Raw genomic sequence first — 16,069 nt, forward strand, 5'->3', positions numbered from 1 at the left:
GACACTTGGCCTGTTTGGCCGTGTTATGAGCACACTTTCCTTGGACATCAAATTCCGGGGTGGGGCTCGAACTCAGAACTTTTCAGAGGCAGGGATATGAACTCACAGCACCATAAGTCGTAGACTCTCTACAGTGCAGAAGGAGGCCATTCAGCCCATCAAGTCTGCACCGACCACAATCCCACCCAGTCCCTATCCCCTTAACCCCATCTATTTACTCTGCTAGTCCCCCTAACTTTGAGGGACAATTTAGCATGGCCAATCAACTTACCCCACACATCTTTGGAGGGTGGCACAGTGGCATAGTGGTGAGCACAACTGCCTCACAGTGCCAGGGACTCAGGTTCAATTCTAGCCTCAAGTCATAGAGTCATAGAGGTTTACAGCATGGAAACAGGCCATTCGGCCCAACTTGTCCATGCCACCCCTTTTGTTATTAATCACTAAGCTAGTCCCAATTACCCGCATTTGGCCCATATCCCTCGATAGCCATCTTACCCATGTAAACATCTAAATACTTTATAAAAGACAAAATTATACCCACCTTTATTACTACCACGGGCAGCTAATTCCAAACACTCACCACCCTCTGTGGGAAACAATTGCCCCTCTGGACCCTTTTGCATCTCTTCCCTCTCACCTTAAACTTATGCCCTCTAGTTTTTGACCCCCCTGTCTTTGGGAAAAGATATTGACTATCTAGCTGGTCTATGTCCCTCATTATTTTATAGACCTCTATAAGATCACCTCTCAGCCGCTGTGTGTGGGGAGTTTGCGCATTCTCCCCATTTCTTCCGGGTGCTCCGGTTTCCTCCCACACTCCAAAGGTGTGCGGGTTAGGTGGATTGGCCATGCTAAATTGCCCTTAGTGTCAGGGGGAATTTACACGGTAACTATGTGGGGTTACGTGAACAGGATTGGGTGCTGCAGATTCAATGGGCTGAATGGCCTCTTTCTGCACTGTAGGATTCTATAAATGCTAAATTGTAGTGATTTAAAATTTGGAGTTCTTGTGTTTGTCCTGATGAGCACAAGATGAAAAACTTCAGCAACACCTCTCTTTTCTCAGTGACATTCTATGTTTCGATGATATGTGGCTCATTATCCAGTTGTGTTTGCTCTGGCGACGAGCCTTTGGGAGTTTCTCTTTGTCGTTTTAAAGTCGCTATTAAATGCGGATGGTTCTTGTTGTTTCCAAAGAGTGGGAATGTTAACGGAAATATTTACCAGCTGCGCCAATCAGTCTATTAATCTGCCCTGTCCACTGACTGTAGATGCGGCTGACAGGTCAGTCAGATGACCCTGGATTCCAATCACATCAGATCACTGATGTCTCCAAGTTCAGGACCGGCACAGCAATCGCTTTAGACTGCAAGAACAACGATTTACATTTGTATAGCATCGTTTCGGTGCTAAAATTCCCTTCATAGGACTTCACAGGACAATATTTGACACTGCGCTGCATGGGACAATGTGAGATCAAAGCTTGATCGTAGCGTAATTTGAAAATGAATCCTGGAGGAAAAGAACCAGTTGGAGAAGGTTAGGGAGATGATTCCAGAACCTTGGGTCTTGGCAGCAGGAGGCATGGCCACCGATAGTGGATCAATGAAATTGGGGGACCCTTAGGAGGCCAGAATTAGAATGGGGCAGAGATCTGAGAGGGTTATAGGCCTGGAGCAGATTAGGAGATATGGTAGGGGCAAGGCCATTGTGGATTTGATAACGAGAATGAGAATTGTAAATTGGAGATTTTGCACGTTTGGGAGACAGTATTAGTCAGAGAGAAGCAGAACAATGGGGGGACGGAAACTCGTGTGAGCTGACACGCAGACGGACAGCAGAGGTTTGGGTGAGCAGAGATTTGCAGACAGTGGAAGCTGGGAGGTTGGCAGCAGTTTATCACTCTGAGTGAACACACTGCCTGGTGCATTGAGAATTCGCAGGCATGTTCCAAACCAGAAACTGCATTTATTTAACTCTTCCGCAAGATTTACAGTGACATTTTCAAGGATTGCTGGAGGGATAATGGTTGATCAGGAACTGGGGATGTTTCCTTTTTCAGTACAGAGCTGAATCAATGGAGCAGGGAAGCCATGTGCCAAGTAATACTGGATCCAAAAGACAGCACCTCTGATAGTGTGACACTCCCTCAGTACTGCCCCTCTGACAGTGTGGCACTCCCTCAGTACTCCCCTTTTGATAGTGCGGCACTCCCTCAGAACTGACCCTCTGACAGTGCGGCACTCCCTCAACACTGACTCTCCAACAGTGCGGCACCCCCTCAGTACTGACCCTCTGACAGTGCAGCACTCCCTCAGTACTGACCCTCTGACAGTGTGGCACTCCCTCAGTACTGAGCATCTCTCAGTGCGGCACTCCCTTAATACTGACCCTCTGACAGTGCAGCACTCCCTCAGTATTGACCCTCTGACAGTGCAGCACTCCCTCAACACTGACCCTCTGACAGTGCGGCACTCCCTCAGCACTGACCCTTTGACAGTGCAGCACTCCCTCAGCACTGACCCTCTGACAGTGCGGCACTCCCTCAGCACTGACCCTCTGACAGTGCGGCACTCCCTCAGCACTGACCCTCTGACAGTGCGGCACTCCCTCAGCACTGACCCTCTGACAGTGCGGCACTCCCTCAGCACTGACCCTCTGACAGTGCGGCACTCCCTCAGCACTGACCCTCTGACAGTGCGGCACTCCCTCAGCACTGACCCTCTGACAGTGCGGCACTCCCTCAGCACTGACCCTCTGACAGTGCGGCACTCTCTCAGCACTGACCCTCTGACAGTGCAGCACTCCCTCAGTAACTGCACTGAGAGTGCCTGTGTTATGTGTCTAGATATTAACATGGAGCTAGTTTCCCTGTTCCAAACGTATTTGATTTGCGTGGTTGGCACGGTTTTATTGACAATAATAAATGATACCAAGAGCTGCTAAAGGTCGGTGTTAGCAAAGAGAAAATAAAATTAGTTTCCTTACTTGCTGGTCTGTGATGTGGAGCAACAGTTGTCATTGCCGGTGACACCACCTTCGGAGTTCTGCATCGACCTTTGCCCCTTGACTCAGGCTTGCTTGGGGCACATTGTCCTGCGAGAATGTTAAAGGGACAGTCGCCCTCTCTCAGGGCACAGGGCAGCGGCCCGGCAGCCACCTCGCTGAACGTGGAGTTTGGCGCCGAGGTCCCGGTGACGCCGTTTTTTTGATCAGTGCCCTCCACCGCGTCTCCGGCTGGGCCTTCCTCCCCATCTCCCCAGCCTCCCAGGTGATTCTCCTGCCTCTGCGGGTTTGAGCTGGGCAGCGGTGAGTCAGCCTTCCCCGCAGACCATCTTGCATCTGGCTTAACCGGGGCCTGGGTGAAATAGCCACAGGAATGCACATCTGTCTCCACCTGCATCTGGCTGGAATCCGCCTCTCCGGACTGGGCACTGAAGGTCTTAGCAAGTCCAGCTCAATGGAGTGTCCTCCCACTTTAAGGAGGACATTAAAGGGTAACCTAAAACACAAATTAAATCCCCCAATGTGTCACGTATTGTATATGTTTTGACTTTAATCTTTAACCTCCGATAAAGCCCCGACTTTTGGAAGATTTAGTTAAAAAGTAAGTCCTATTTCTTAGAAAAAGTTGTGGATAAGAGAGATTCTGCTTTAAGTATTTTCAGAAGGAGGGTAAAAAAAGGAATGGGATTTGAATAATATTCCCTTTATGTTTCCAGGAAACCTTGTTTGCAATTGTATATTTGTGTATTCTCTTCCGGAAGCAGTGTTTGACTGGTTTTCTTCACTCCCTGGGCAGGTCGCACTGCCTAGTTACGGTAAGGAAGCTGGCGAAAGGCGAAAGGGCATTTCTCTTCCAATAGCAAACAGCCATTCAGGTTTCAATTAGTCTTGAGCTTCCCCCAAAATGCGCTCAACAAATTCCAGTCAACAGAGCTTTGAGCCGGTCAGGGACTGTCCACCGTTTGGCATTGTTAATGGAGACCTGCCATCCTCACCCAGACAGGGCCTTCGCTGGTGTTCAGAAGATGGGAGGGTGCTGGGCAGTGGGCAGGAAGTTCCTCACATTCCCTTCCTCGTCTATCCCTCCGCCTGTCATCCAGCCATGGCTTCCCTCTTCTTGCGAGATGTTTTTCTGTATAGCCACCTAAAAACAAACATGGAAGAGATACATTGGTGAGAGTAAAGTGTATGTCTGCATCAAGTGTTTCCTCCATTCCCCAAAGCTCTTATTAAGGAGGTGGCATAGTGGTATTGTCACTGGGCTAGTAATCCAGGGCAATGTTCTGAGGAGTTGGGTTCAAATCCCACCACAACACGTACTGAAATATGAATTCATAAAAATCTGGAGTTAGAAGACTGGTGAAACCATTGTCAATTGTTGTAAGAATGCATTTATTTTTATTTTATTTATTCAGGAGGTGTGAGTGTTGCTGACTAGGCCAACATTTGTAGCCCATCCCTAGTTGCCCTTGAACTCATTGGCTTTTCAGAGGGCTGTTAAGAATCTTAGAATCCCTACCGTGAAGAAGGAGGTCATTCAACTCATCGAGTCTGCACCGCCAACAATGCCACCCTATTCCCGTAACCCCACACATTTACCCGGCTAATCCCCCTGACAGTCAGGGTCAATGTATCACCTTCAATCAATCTAATCCGCATACTTTTGGACTGTAGGAGGAAACCCATGCAGACATGGGGGGACTGTGCAAACTCCACACAGACAGTGACCTGAGGCCGGAATTGAACCTGGGTGCCTGGTGAGGCAGCAGTGCTAACCACTGTGCCATTGTGCCACCCAGAGTCAATCACATTGCTATAGGTTTGGAATCACATGTGGGCCAGACCAGGTGAGGACAGCAGATTTCCTATCCTAAAGGACATGAGTGAAACAGATGGATTTTTATGATAATTGACAATAGTTTCATGGTTTTTAAAGTAAAGTTTATTTAGTCACAAGTAAAGCTTACATTAACACTGCAATGAAGTTACTGTGAAATTCCTCCAGTTGGCACACTTCAAGTCAATGCAGCTAACCAGCATGCCTTTCAGATATTAGACTCTTAATTCCAGATTTTTATTGAATTCAATTTTCAACATCTGCTGTGGTGGGATTCGAACCTGGGTCCCCAGGACATTTCTCTGAGTGTCTGGATTACTGCGCCACCACCTCTGTTTTTTGGGGAAATTTATACGAATTGAACAGTTTCTTTAAAGGGCTGGCAGGAGCAATGATGGACTGAAAGGCCTCTTTTTCCATGCAGCGAGAGACCAGGCTCCAATGGAAGGGAGGAATGGGGAAAAGGAGATGAAATGTTTAATGGGATCCATATTTGTGACAGATTGTGTCTGATGTGGTCTCCCAATCCCTCTGATCATACTTGCTCTAAAGAAGAAATTATAACATCTTGACTGGTGGGCCATTTAATTTGCGAGTCGGAAAGCACAAAGGTAATTTGCCCATCTGTGTGACAGATTTGCTTGGGAAGTCATCTACTGCCTGTTGCTTCCTTCGAGAATGATCCTTGTAGTCTTCAAATCGGAGAATGACCCCGTTTGGTCCATTCTACCCGTGACTGACCCACACTACTATCGCAGAATACTACAGTGCAGGAGAGGCCCTTCGGCCCATCGGATCTGCACCGACTCATGAAAGGTCCTGATCTGCCCACCTAATCCCACTTGCCAGCACTTGGCCCATAGCCTTGAATGTGCCCTGTACTCATCCAAGTACTTTTTAAAGGTTGTGAGGCATCCTGCCTCCACCACCCTTCCAGGCAGCGCACTCCAGACCCTCACCACCCTCTGAGTAAAAAGACCTTTCCTCAAATTCCCCTCTACACCTCCCACCCCTCACTGACCCTTCAACTCAGGGGAACAGCTGCTCCCTATCCACCCTGTCCATGCCCCTCATAATCTTGTCTGTGCCCCCATCAGTCGCGCCTTTCTCCATTTTCAATCATTAACCCCTTGGCAGCCAATGAATAGGGCTTGAATCTGAAGTGATAGCATGTGCCATTCCCCTCATTCCCTTTCAGGTGGGCTGGCTGAGAGAAAGGGTTAGTATGAAATGAGGATGTCATCCAGGACGCCAATGAAAAAAATGGCTTTTCATTAACATTATTCAGAAGGAGGGACATCACAATGAGAGGAGCCTGGGGAACATTCAGCCCTTTGCTCCTGTTCCGCCAATCTATTGGAACCATACCTGGAATCTATGACCCTATGATTCTGTACTCTAAATCCATTCACCCATCCTAGCTCCTCTGTTCCAAAGAAAAATACCCCAACAGCTGATGACACCAAGATTGGGGGAAAGGCAAATTGTGCGGAGGGTGTGGAGAGTCTGCAGAAGGATCTAGATAGGCTGGGCGAATGGGCCAGGAAATGGCAAATGGAATTTAATGTTGGCAAGTGTGAGGTGGTCCACTTTGGTAGGAAGAATGGTAGGAAGGACTATTACTTATGTGGCGAAAAACTGCAGCAGGCGACGGTGCAGAGGGACCTCGGGGTCCTTGTGCATGAGTCGCAAAAACCCAGCCTGCAGGTGCAGCAGGTGGTCAGGAAGGCGAATGGGATGCTGGCCTTCATAGCGAGGGGGATTGAATATAAAAGTAGGGATGTCTTGCTGCAGCTGTATAGGGCATTGGTGAGGCTGCAGCTGGAGTACTGTGTGCAGTTTTGGGCGCCGCACCTGCGCAAGGATATTTTGGCCTTGGAGGGAGTGCAGAGGAGGTTTACTAGGCTGATACCGGAGTTGAGGGGGTTGAGCTATGAGGAGAGGCTGAATAAACTAGGCTTGTACTCGTTAGAGTTTAGAAGAATGAGGGGAGATCTCATTGAGACGTATAAGATGATGAATGGGATGGATAGGATAGAGGTGGAGAGACTCTTCCCGCTCAAAAAAGACAGTAGGACTAGGGGGCACAGCCTCAAGATAAAGGGGGGGCGGTTTAGAACGGAGTTGAGGAGGAACTTCTTCACTCAAAGGGTGGTGAATCTCTGGAATTCTCTGCCCGTTGAAGTGGTGGAGGCTGCCTCGCTAAATATTTTTAAGAAGCGGGTTGATGGGTTTTTGATAAGAGAGGGGATTAAGGGTTACGGGGAGAGGGCGGGAAAGTGGAACTGAGCCACGACAGATCAGCCATGATCTTATTGAATGGCTGGGCAGGCTCGAAGGGCTAGATGGCCTACTCCTGCTCCTATTTCTTATGTTCTTATGTTCTTATGTCTCTGCTCTTATTTTGATTTGATTTATTATTGTCATATACTGGTAAGCAGTGAAAAGTATTGTTTCTTGTGCACTATACACACAAAGCATACCGTTCACAGAGAAAGAAAGGAGAGAATGCAGAATGTAGTGTTACAGTCATAGCTAGGGTGTAGAGAAAGATCACCTTAATGCAAGGTAGGTCCATTCAAAAGTCTGACAGCAGCAGGGAAGAAGCTGTTCTTCGTTCAGTTGGTATGTGACCTCAGATTTTTGTATCTTTTTGTTGACGGAAGAAGGTGGAAGAGAGAATGTCCGGGGTGCATGGGGTCCTTAATTATGCTGGCTACTTTGCCGAGGCAGTAAGAAGTATGGACAGAGTCAATGGGTGGGAGGCTGGTTTGCGTGATGGATTGGGCTACATTCATGACCTTTTGTTGTTCCTTGTATCTTGGGCAGAGCAGGAACTATACCAAGCTGTGATACAAGAATGCTTTCTACAGTGCACCTGTAAAGGTTGTTGAGAGTTGTAGCTGACATGCCAAATTTCCTGAGCCTTCTGAGAAAGTAGAGGCATTGGTGGTGATTCTGTGCATCATCTAATAAAACTAAACATCCCACACGCCTCCTTAATCACTTTATCTGCCTGTCCTTCTACCTTCAGGAATCTCCAAGGTTCATCCTTTCCTCTCAGAATCTTCCCATTTATTGCGGATTCCTTTGCCTGGTTTATCCTGTCCAAATGCTTTACCTCACACATCTTCATACTGAGTTCCATTGCCACATTTCTGACCACCTGGTTAGTCCATTGCTATCTTCCTACTGTCTACAGCTATCCTGCCTCCATCAACCACATGGGCAGATTTCTCTGCCATTTGCAAACTTCAGAATTAGCCCTCTATACGTAGGTCCAAATCATTGAAAAATAATCCCAAAAACAGGATGGCAGATCTCCAACTGGGGAAAGCCCTCTTGTCATAAAATCACCTGCCATCCATTGTCCTCAGCTTTCTCCCACTCAATCAGTTTAGATCCTACTTGCCACTTTCTCTTAGATCCGGTGGGTTTTTAATTACTGACCAATCCGCCACATGAAACATTTTCAAAAGCCACGTGGACTACATTAAATGTGCTACCATCATTGACCTCCTTTGATACCCCCTCAAGCATTCAATTAATTTAGTCAGACATGACCTTCCCTTGACAAATCCACGTTGACTTTTGTCATGGCAACGGATCATAGCCCAAATTACTTATGGACATATTGAGCTTTTAAGAAAGACGCCTTTTTTAAAAAGCAGACATACAACCCAAGAGGGCTGAGGATATAAGTTCTGGAAATGTAATTCAGTGACTTTCTGGAAAGTTCCTTTGGGGATTATACATAGTCCTGAGAGACACCTGAAGGGTGACAAGGAACTTCAGACAAAGATACTTCAAAAGTAGAAAAGAGCAATGCAAAAATTGAACTGTAATCTCCTGTGGAGATAATGGACACTTATTAGCTTCTCAGCAGAAGCCATCCCCTATGAGACATATCCCATAATGTGGACATCATATGACTTGAAATAAAACAGTTTTTGTGTAAAAGACATGTTTCTGTGTTTTCCCCTTCCAGGAATACACAAGCTCAGGATTAAAACTCAACTGCAACCCTGGCCTCTGAGTGTTAAGTAATTTTTCTAGGTCTACTGTGCTGCTGTGCTGTGGGTGGTATGGTGGCACAGTGATTAACACTGCTGCTTCACAGTGCCAGGGACCCGGGTTCAATTCTGCCTTAGGTCACTCTGTGTGGAGTTTGTACATTCTCCCCATGTCTGCATGGGTTTCCTCTGGGTGCCACCGTGCCTCCCCACAGTTCTCCAAGGTCAGACTCCAGTCTTGGGTGACTGTCTGTGTAGAGTTCTCATGTTGCCTGCGCGAATTTCCTCCAGATTATCCAATTTCTTTACGCGGGTTAGATTTAAAGTTTATTAGTCACTCGTGGACTTGCATTCACACTGTGGTGAAGGTACTATGAAAATCTCCTCGTCGCCACACTCCAGTGCCTGTCCAGGTACACTGAAGAAGAATGTAGCATGGCCAACGCACCTGACCTGCACATCTTTGGAGTATGGGGGGAAACCAGAGCACCCAGAGGAAACCCATGCAGATACGGGGAGAATGTGCAAACTCCACACAGACAGTAACGGTTGATTGGCCATGATAATCTGCCCCTTAGTATCAAGGGGATGCAGAGTAAATATACGGGAATACGGGGATAGGGCCTAGGCGGGATTGTATTTGGTGCAGGCTCAGTGGGCTGAATGGCCTCCTTCTGCACTGTAGGGATTCTAAGATTCTTTGAACCTAGTCGTCAAACTAGAAAAAGTGCAGAAAAGATTTACTAGGATGCTACCAGGACTTGATGGTTTGAGTTAGAAGGAGAGGCTGGATACTCTGGGACGTTTTTCTCTGGAGCGTCAGAGGCTGAGGGGTGATCTGATAGAGGTCTATAAAATAATGAGGGGCACAGATCAGCGAGATAGTCAATGCCTTTTCCCAAAGGTAGGGGAGTCTAAAACTAGAGGGCATAGGTTTAAGGTGAGAGGGGAGAGACACAAAAGTGTCCATCGGGGCAATTTTTTCACTGAGGGTGATGAGTGTCTGGAACAAGCTGCCAGGGGTAATAGTAGGGGTGGGTACAACTTTGACTTTTAAAAGGCGTTGGATAAGATGGACATAGAGGGATATGGGCCAAATGCAGGCAATTAGGACTAGCTTTCGGATTTAAAACAAAGGGCGGCATGGACAAATTGGGCTGAAGGGCTTGTTTCCATGCTGTAAACCTCAATGACTCTAAATATCCTTTTCCACAGCCAGTTAGAGGTTGAGCTGGCACACTGGGAGCAATGATGAACCCATTCTATTTTCCCCTTGAATGCTTCAACTATTTTGACACTGATTTAGCTCCAAGTAACTACTTCCAATCCACTTTGCAAAACCACATCAGTAAAATTGGCCTTTCCCCAATTGGGAGCCTGCGCTCCTGGGCCAATCCTTACCCTTGAGCGCAAGCAGGCTAAATCTAAACTGAATTGTGATCACTAATCACTTGTGAGTTATGATCCACATAACATGATTTGATGCAGCTTAAACACAACTTCCTGGGCGTGTTTTGTGATTGGGGCTGAGGCATGTTTGGAGAAATCTGAATTGACAGAACCCACACGGCCCCCCACCGGGCCCTGGTGAGAGGGAGAAAATAAAACTGAAAACGATTTGTGTCATCTGTAGCCGGTGACACTGAAAACAAAACCCTTTCCCCCGGCGGTTATGGGGCCTAAATCTGGGGCTGGAATGTGCTGAATCCCGATTGGTGTTGGCACGTTGCCTACTGGATAATTGGTTCAACAAGCTGGGAATGACACGAGATGGGCTTTGAGCGCTGCAGGGGGGCCCATGGGGCCTATGGGCCCGTTCGCAGTCTGACAGCTTGCACTCCGTCAATCCTGCACGCGTATTTTTAGTCGCACCATTCGATCTTTCCTCTGAGACCAGCGCAAGGTGGCGGGAAGGGCTTGAAAGTTCACTCCCATTCTGATGGGACGGCATTATCAAAAACAACACGGTGGCGCAGTGTTTAGCACTGCTGCCTCACAGCGCCAGGGACCCAGGTTCGATTCTCGGCTTGGGCCACTGTCTGTGCGGAGTCTGCACATTCTCCCTGTGTCTGCATGGGTTTCCTACAGGTGCTCCGATTTCCCCCCACAGTCTGAAAAATGTATGGTTAGGTTCAGTGGCCATGCTAGATTGCCCGTAGTGTCCTGGGATGTGTAGATTAGGGGGATTAGCGGGGTAAAGGTGTGGGGTTGTGGGGATAGGGCCTGGGGTTTGCATTGTTGTTGGTGTAGACTCGATGGCCTGAATGGCCTCCTTCTGCACTGTAGGGTTTCTATGATTCTATGAGCAATAATTTATATTTTGAGAGTTCCTTTTAACATTAAGGCACATCCCAAGATACTTAATAGGAGCGTTAGGTAAGATAGAATAACACTAAGGTAAGGTCGCCGTAGTCCCAGATGACCATAGGCTGCTCCCTCCTTTGAGGGAGAAAGCTAACAGGAGGTGATTTGATCCCAGGGTCACCACATCTCAGACAAGGCACAAGATGGAGAAGGCGGGGTCATCGTGAATAACCTGGATCTGTACAGTGAATTGAACCCCCGCTATTGACATCGCTCAGCATCGACTCTCTGCTCAGGCACATAAGGAGATAATGGATGAAAAATGGATGAGAATCTTGGTCAAAGAGGTGCGAGAGGCGAGAATTAGAGGAGTGCAGAGATCTCAGAGGGTCGTGGGGTTGAAGGAGATTACAGAGACACAGAGATTAACCAGGACACGGAGGGGTTTGAAAACAAGGATGAGAACTTCAAAGTCAAGATAGTACTTACTGGGAACCGATGAAGGTCAGTGAGCACAGGGGTGTAAGATGAATGGACCTTATGAATTAAGACCCAGGCAGCTGAGTTTTAGATGGTCTGAAGGAGCGACAGCGGCAATACTACTGAGCTAGGTTGATTCTCAGGTTCAAATCTCACCACAGCAGGAATTCAAATTTTTTAAATTTGAAATTTAAGATTAATCTGAGTAATGGTGACCACAAAACCATTGGTGCAGAAACCCATCTGGTTCACTCCTGCCCTTTATTGCCTGTTCTAATTGCACAGTAAAGGGGTTGACTCTGAGATGGCCCAGTAATCCACTCAGTTGTATCAAACTGTTATGAAACCTACACGTTCCCCTTCAATTCACTCACCATCCTGACTTGGAAATATATCACCGTTCTTTCACTGTCGCTGGGTCAAAATCCTGGAACTCCATCCCTAACAGCACTCTGGGTGTACCTACACCATATGGACTGCAGCGGTTCAAGAAGGCAGCTCACCACCATCTTCTCGAGGGGCAATTAGGAATGGGAAATGAATATTGGCTGAGCCAGAGACAGAGATTACGCCACATAAAAGGATCTCCCTTTTCTGATCAGTCTGACATGTGGAACCTTGTCAAATGTCTTACTGAAATCCATGTAGACAACTATTTGTCCAAAGATGTGCAGGTTATATGAATTGGTCATGCTAAAATTCTCCCTCAGTGTCCCCGGACAGGAGTATGGCGACTAGGGGGTTTTCACAGTAACTTAATTATGTTAATGTAAGCCTACTTGTGACTAATAAATAAACTTTACTTTAATTATAACTTCCCATTTCCTTCTCCACGGCAAAACTTTGGCCAATCAAAATCAACTTGCCAACCAATCAGCACCATTTTCTACTGTAGTATAAATTACTGTGATTGTTTAAAATTTGGCATTCTTTTGTTTGTCCTGGTGAGTGCAAGATAAAAAGCTTCAACAACACGTCTTTGTTCTCAGCAGTATTAATGTTCTGCGTTACTGAGTGACTGATTGAAATGCTGCAACGTCTGATGAAAAATATTGCAGGAAAGCGTAAAAATTGGAAAGTAAGAAATGGGAGCAGGTGTAGGATATTTGAGCCTTTAAGCCTCTCCCACCATTCAATAAGATCATGATGAACTTCTGTCTCAACACTACACTCCCACCCTATTCCCATTCCCATTGATTCTTGAGGTTCTAAAATCAATCAAAGGCTACTCTGAATATACTCAATGACTGAGAAATCATTCTTTTGGGGTAGAAAATTCCATAGATTCACAATCCACTGAGTTAAGAATTTTTCCTCTGCTCAGTCCTAAACGGCTGGTCCCTTATCTTGAGGATGTGGGCCTGTGTTCTGGACTGTCCAGTCAATGGAAATAGCTGCTGCCACCATGTTGTGTTTTATAATGATATAGAGACACTAATTATCTGTAAGGGATTGTGTAAACATGTTGTGGGTGGATTTAGTTAAACTAGACACATGAGGACTTTGTATGTTTCAATGAGGTCACCTGTCAATCATCTAAACACAGTAAGAAATCTCAAAACAGCAGGTTACAGTCCAACAGGTTTATTTGGTAGCAAACACCACTAGCTTTTGGAGTGCAGTTCCTTCGTCAGGTAGATGCCAGAGGTTATTGGTTCAATTCCATTCAATATACTGATTGGTTCACCTGTCGGGAGTTAACCTTAAAACTTCCTATAAAGTCAGTTTTAACAGGAACTAATGGCGATGTCAAGTTCTGAGATGCGGTGACATTGCTTCATTCATTTATTCTGCCTTCTTAAATTTAGAAGGGAACTGTATTAAGGGCAGCATGGTGGCACAGTGATTAGCACTGCTGCCTCAAAGCGCCAAGGACCCGGGTTCAATTCCAGCCTTGGGTGACTGCATGGAGTTTGCACATTCTCCCTGTGCCTGCGTGGGTTTCCTCTGGTGGTCCGGTTTCCTCCCACAGTCTGGTTGGGTGGATTGGCCATGTTAATCTGACCAAGGTGTCAGGGGGATTAGAGGGGGTAAATGTGTGGGGTTACAGGGATAGTGCCTGGGTGGGATTGTGGTCGGTGAGGATGCGATGGGCCGAATGGCCTCCTTCTGTACTGTCAGGATTCTATGATCTTATTACAGCTGGTTAAGCTTCCTTAATGAGCTTTGACACCTCTGCTGTGACCAGCTCCACATGACTCTGCTGGCTCAATGCCACTCCCCACCAATCCCTCCGACCCACAACAATGTGTGAGCAGACTGTAGGCCTTCAATAAAACCTGAGGACGCTTTCTTTCCACCTTAAATATTTGATGGTAAAAGGCTTTTGTCTGTTGAAATGTGTCCAGGCTTCAATAACTGTCACTGATCCTCACAGGTGGTGAATGACATCTTCGATAGTGGCCTGTTGCTTTGTACTTACTGAGTGTCAGCTATCAGCATCCCAGCTCCTTGGTTACCTCTGCTACTGACTTCTACTCAACTCTACCCAGGGATGAACTACTCCAGTTCTGTGGAGAGCCGAGAGAGCGGAAGGAAAAGGGAAGGTTAAAGGAGGGGGTGGTGGAGTGATTAACTGAGGCCTTGAAGGGTCCCCATTCCAAACAGTGCCTTCAGGTCTGTGTACTGGAACTCACCTTAGAGAGGCTGCAATAAAGATTCATCAACATGATACCGGAGCTAAGGAGGTTCAACTATGAAGATTGGAAATGTTGCCTGGAGCTGTATTCCTTGATTATAGAGGATTAACGGGGGTAATTTAATTGAGGTGGGTTTTTTTATTCGTTCATGGGATCTGGGCATCACTAGCAAGGCCAGCATTTATTGCCCATCCCTAATTACCCTTGAATTGATTGGGGGTCTCACTTGGCCAATACAGGGGACATTTATGAGTCAACCACATTGTTGCGGATCTGGAGTCACATATAGGCCAGACCAGGTAAAGACTGTAGATTTCCTTCCCTAAAGGACATTAGTGAACCAGATGGTTTTCTTTACGACAATCGAAATGGTTTCATGGTGATCAGCAGATTTTTAAATCCATATTCTTATTGAATTTAAATTTTACCATCTGCCATGGTGGGATTCTAACCCAGGTCCCCAGAGCAATATCTTGGGTGACAGTGCTGAGGTGTGGATGCTGGGTGAGGGTGTTGGGTCGAGGGTGGTAATGGTAATCTCACATGTAATATGTATTTAAATCCCACCATGGGAGCTGGTGGACTTTAAATTCAATTAATAAATCTGCAGTTTAAGCAGGTGCAGTAATGCAAATTATGACTCGAGTGTTGTAAAAGTACAGCATGATCCAGGAATCTTCATCAGGTTAAGTGCCTGTACTGAATCTTGCTGCTACACTGTTAAATCACCGCTGCCACCATGTTGTGTTTTAAAAATAATATAATCCCCCATCAGCATTACCATTGACCAGAATCTGGACTAGCCATATAACTACTGCTGCTACAAGAATGGGTCAAAGGCTGGGAATACTGAGCGAGTAACTCAGCTCCTGACTTCCCAAAGCCTTTCCATCATCTACAAGTCACAAGTCAGGAGTGTGACGGAATACTCCTCACTGGCCTGGATGAGTGCAGCTCCAACAACACTCAAAAACCTCAACACCACCCAGAACAAAGCAGCCCCACTTGACTGGTATCCCTTCCACAAACATTCCATCCCTTCATCACTGATGTACAGTGGCAGTGTTGTGTATCATCTACAAAATGTACTGCAGGATTTCAAAAGGTGTCTTAGACAGCACCTTCCAAATCTACAAACTTTACCATCTGGAAAGGCAAGCAGATACCTGGAGAGCAGCACCACCTGGAAGTTCCCCTCCAAGCCATACACCACCCTGACCTGAAAATACATCATTCATCTTTTCACTGTTGCTGGGTCAAAATCCTGGAAATTCCTTCCTAACAGCATCATGGGTGTTAGCTACACCTCCGGGACTGCAGCAGTTTAAGAAAGCACCTCACCGTCACCTTGTCATAAGAACATAAGAAATAGGAGCAGGAGTAGGCCATCTAGCCCTTCGAGCCTGCCCCGCCATTCAATAAGATCATGGCTGATCTGAAGTGGATCAGTTCTACTTTCCCGCTTTCTCCCCGTAACCCTTAATTCCCCTGTCTATCAGAAACCTATCTACCCGTGACTTAAATATATTTAGCGAGGTAGCCTCCACCACTTCAACGGGCAGAGAATTCCAGAGATTCACCACCCTTTGAGTGTCAAGGGCAACTAATGATGGGTAACAAATATTGGCCTCACCAGCGATGCCCGTGTCCCACGAATGAATAAAAACAGGCATCAGTTTCTCACAAGGGACTGCGTAAACAGATTGTGGGGTCATTTATTTAGTTAAGACACTTGAGAACATGTTTATCTGGATAGAAAGCATGATGATATCAGTAGCAGAGCTGTT

At 46.6% G+C, this 16,069-nt stretch overlaps 1 protein-coding gene across 1 annotated transcript in view; it reads right to left on the reverse strand.

The window, feature by feature from the left end:
- synpo (synaptopodin) overlaps positions 1-16,069 on the reverse strand; it is an 85,213-nt gene that overhangs the window by 48,187 nt on the left and 20,957 nt on the right. The window contains exon 2 of the mRNA XM_080201262.1: positions 2,992-4,153. Coding sequence (XP_080057388.1) covers positions 2,992-3,406 — 415 coding nt within the window. The 5' untranslated portion in view covers positions 3,407-4,153. The remainder of the gene's footprint in view (positions 1-2,991; positions 4,154-16,069) is intronic.

This window comes from Carcharhinus amblyrhynchos, chromosome 13, assembly GCF_965287045.1.
Source record: "Carcharhinus amblyrhynchos chromosome 13, sCarAmb.v2.hapA, whole genome shotgun sequence".
NCBI classification, from domain to species: Eukaryota; Metazoa; Chordata; class Chondrichthyes; order Carcharhiniformes; family Carcharhinidae; genus Carcharhinus; species Carcharhinus amblyrhynchos.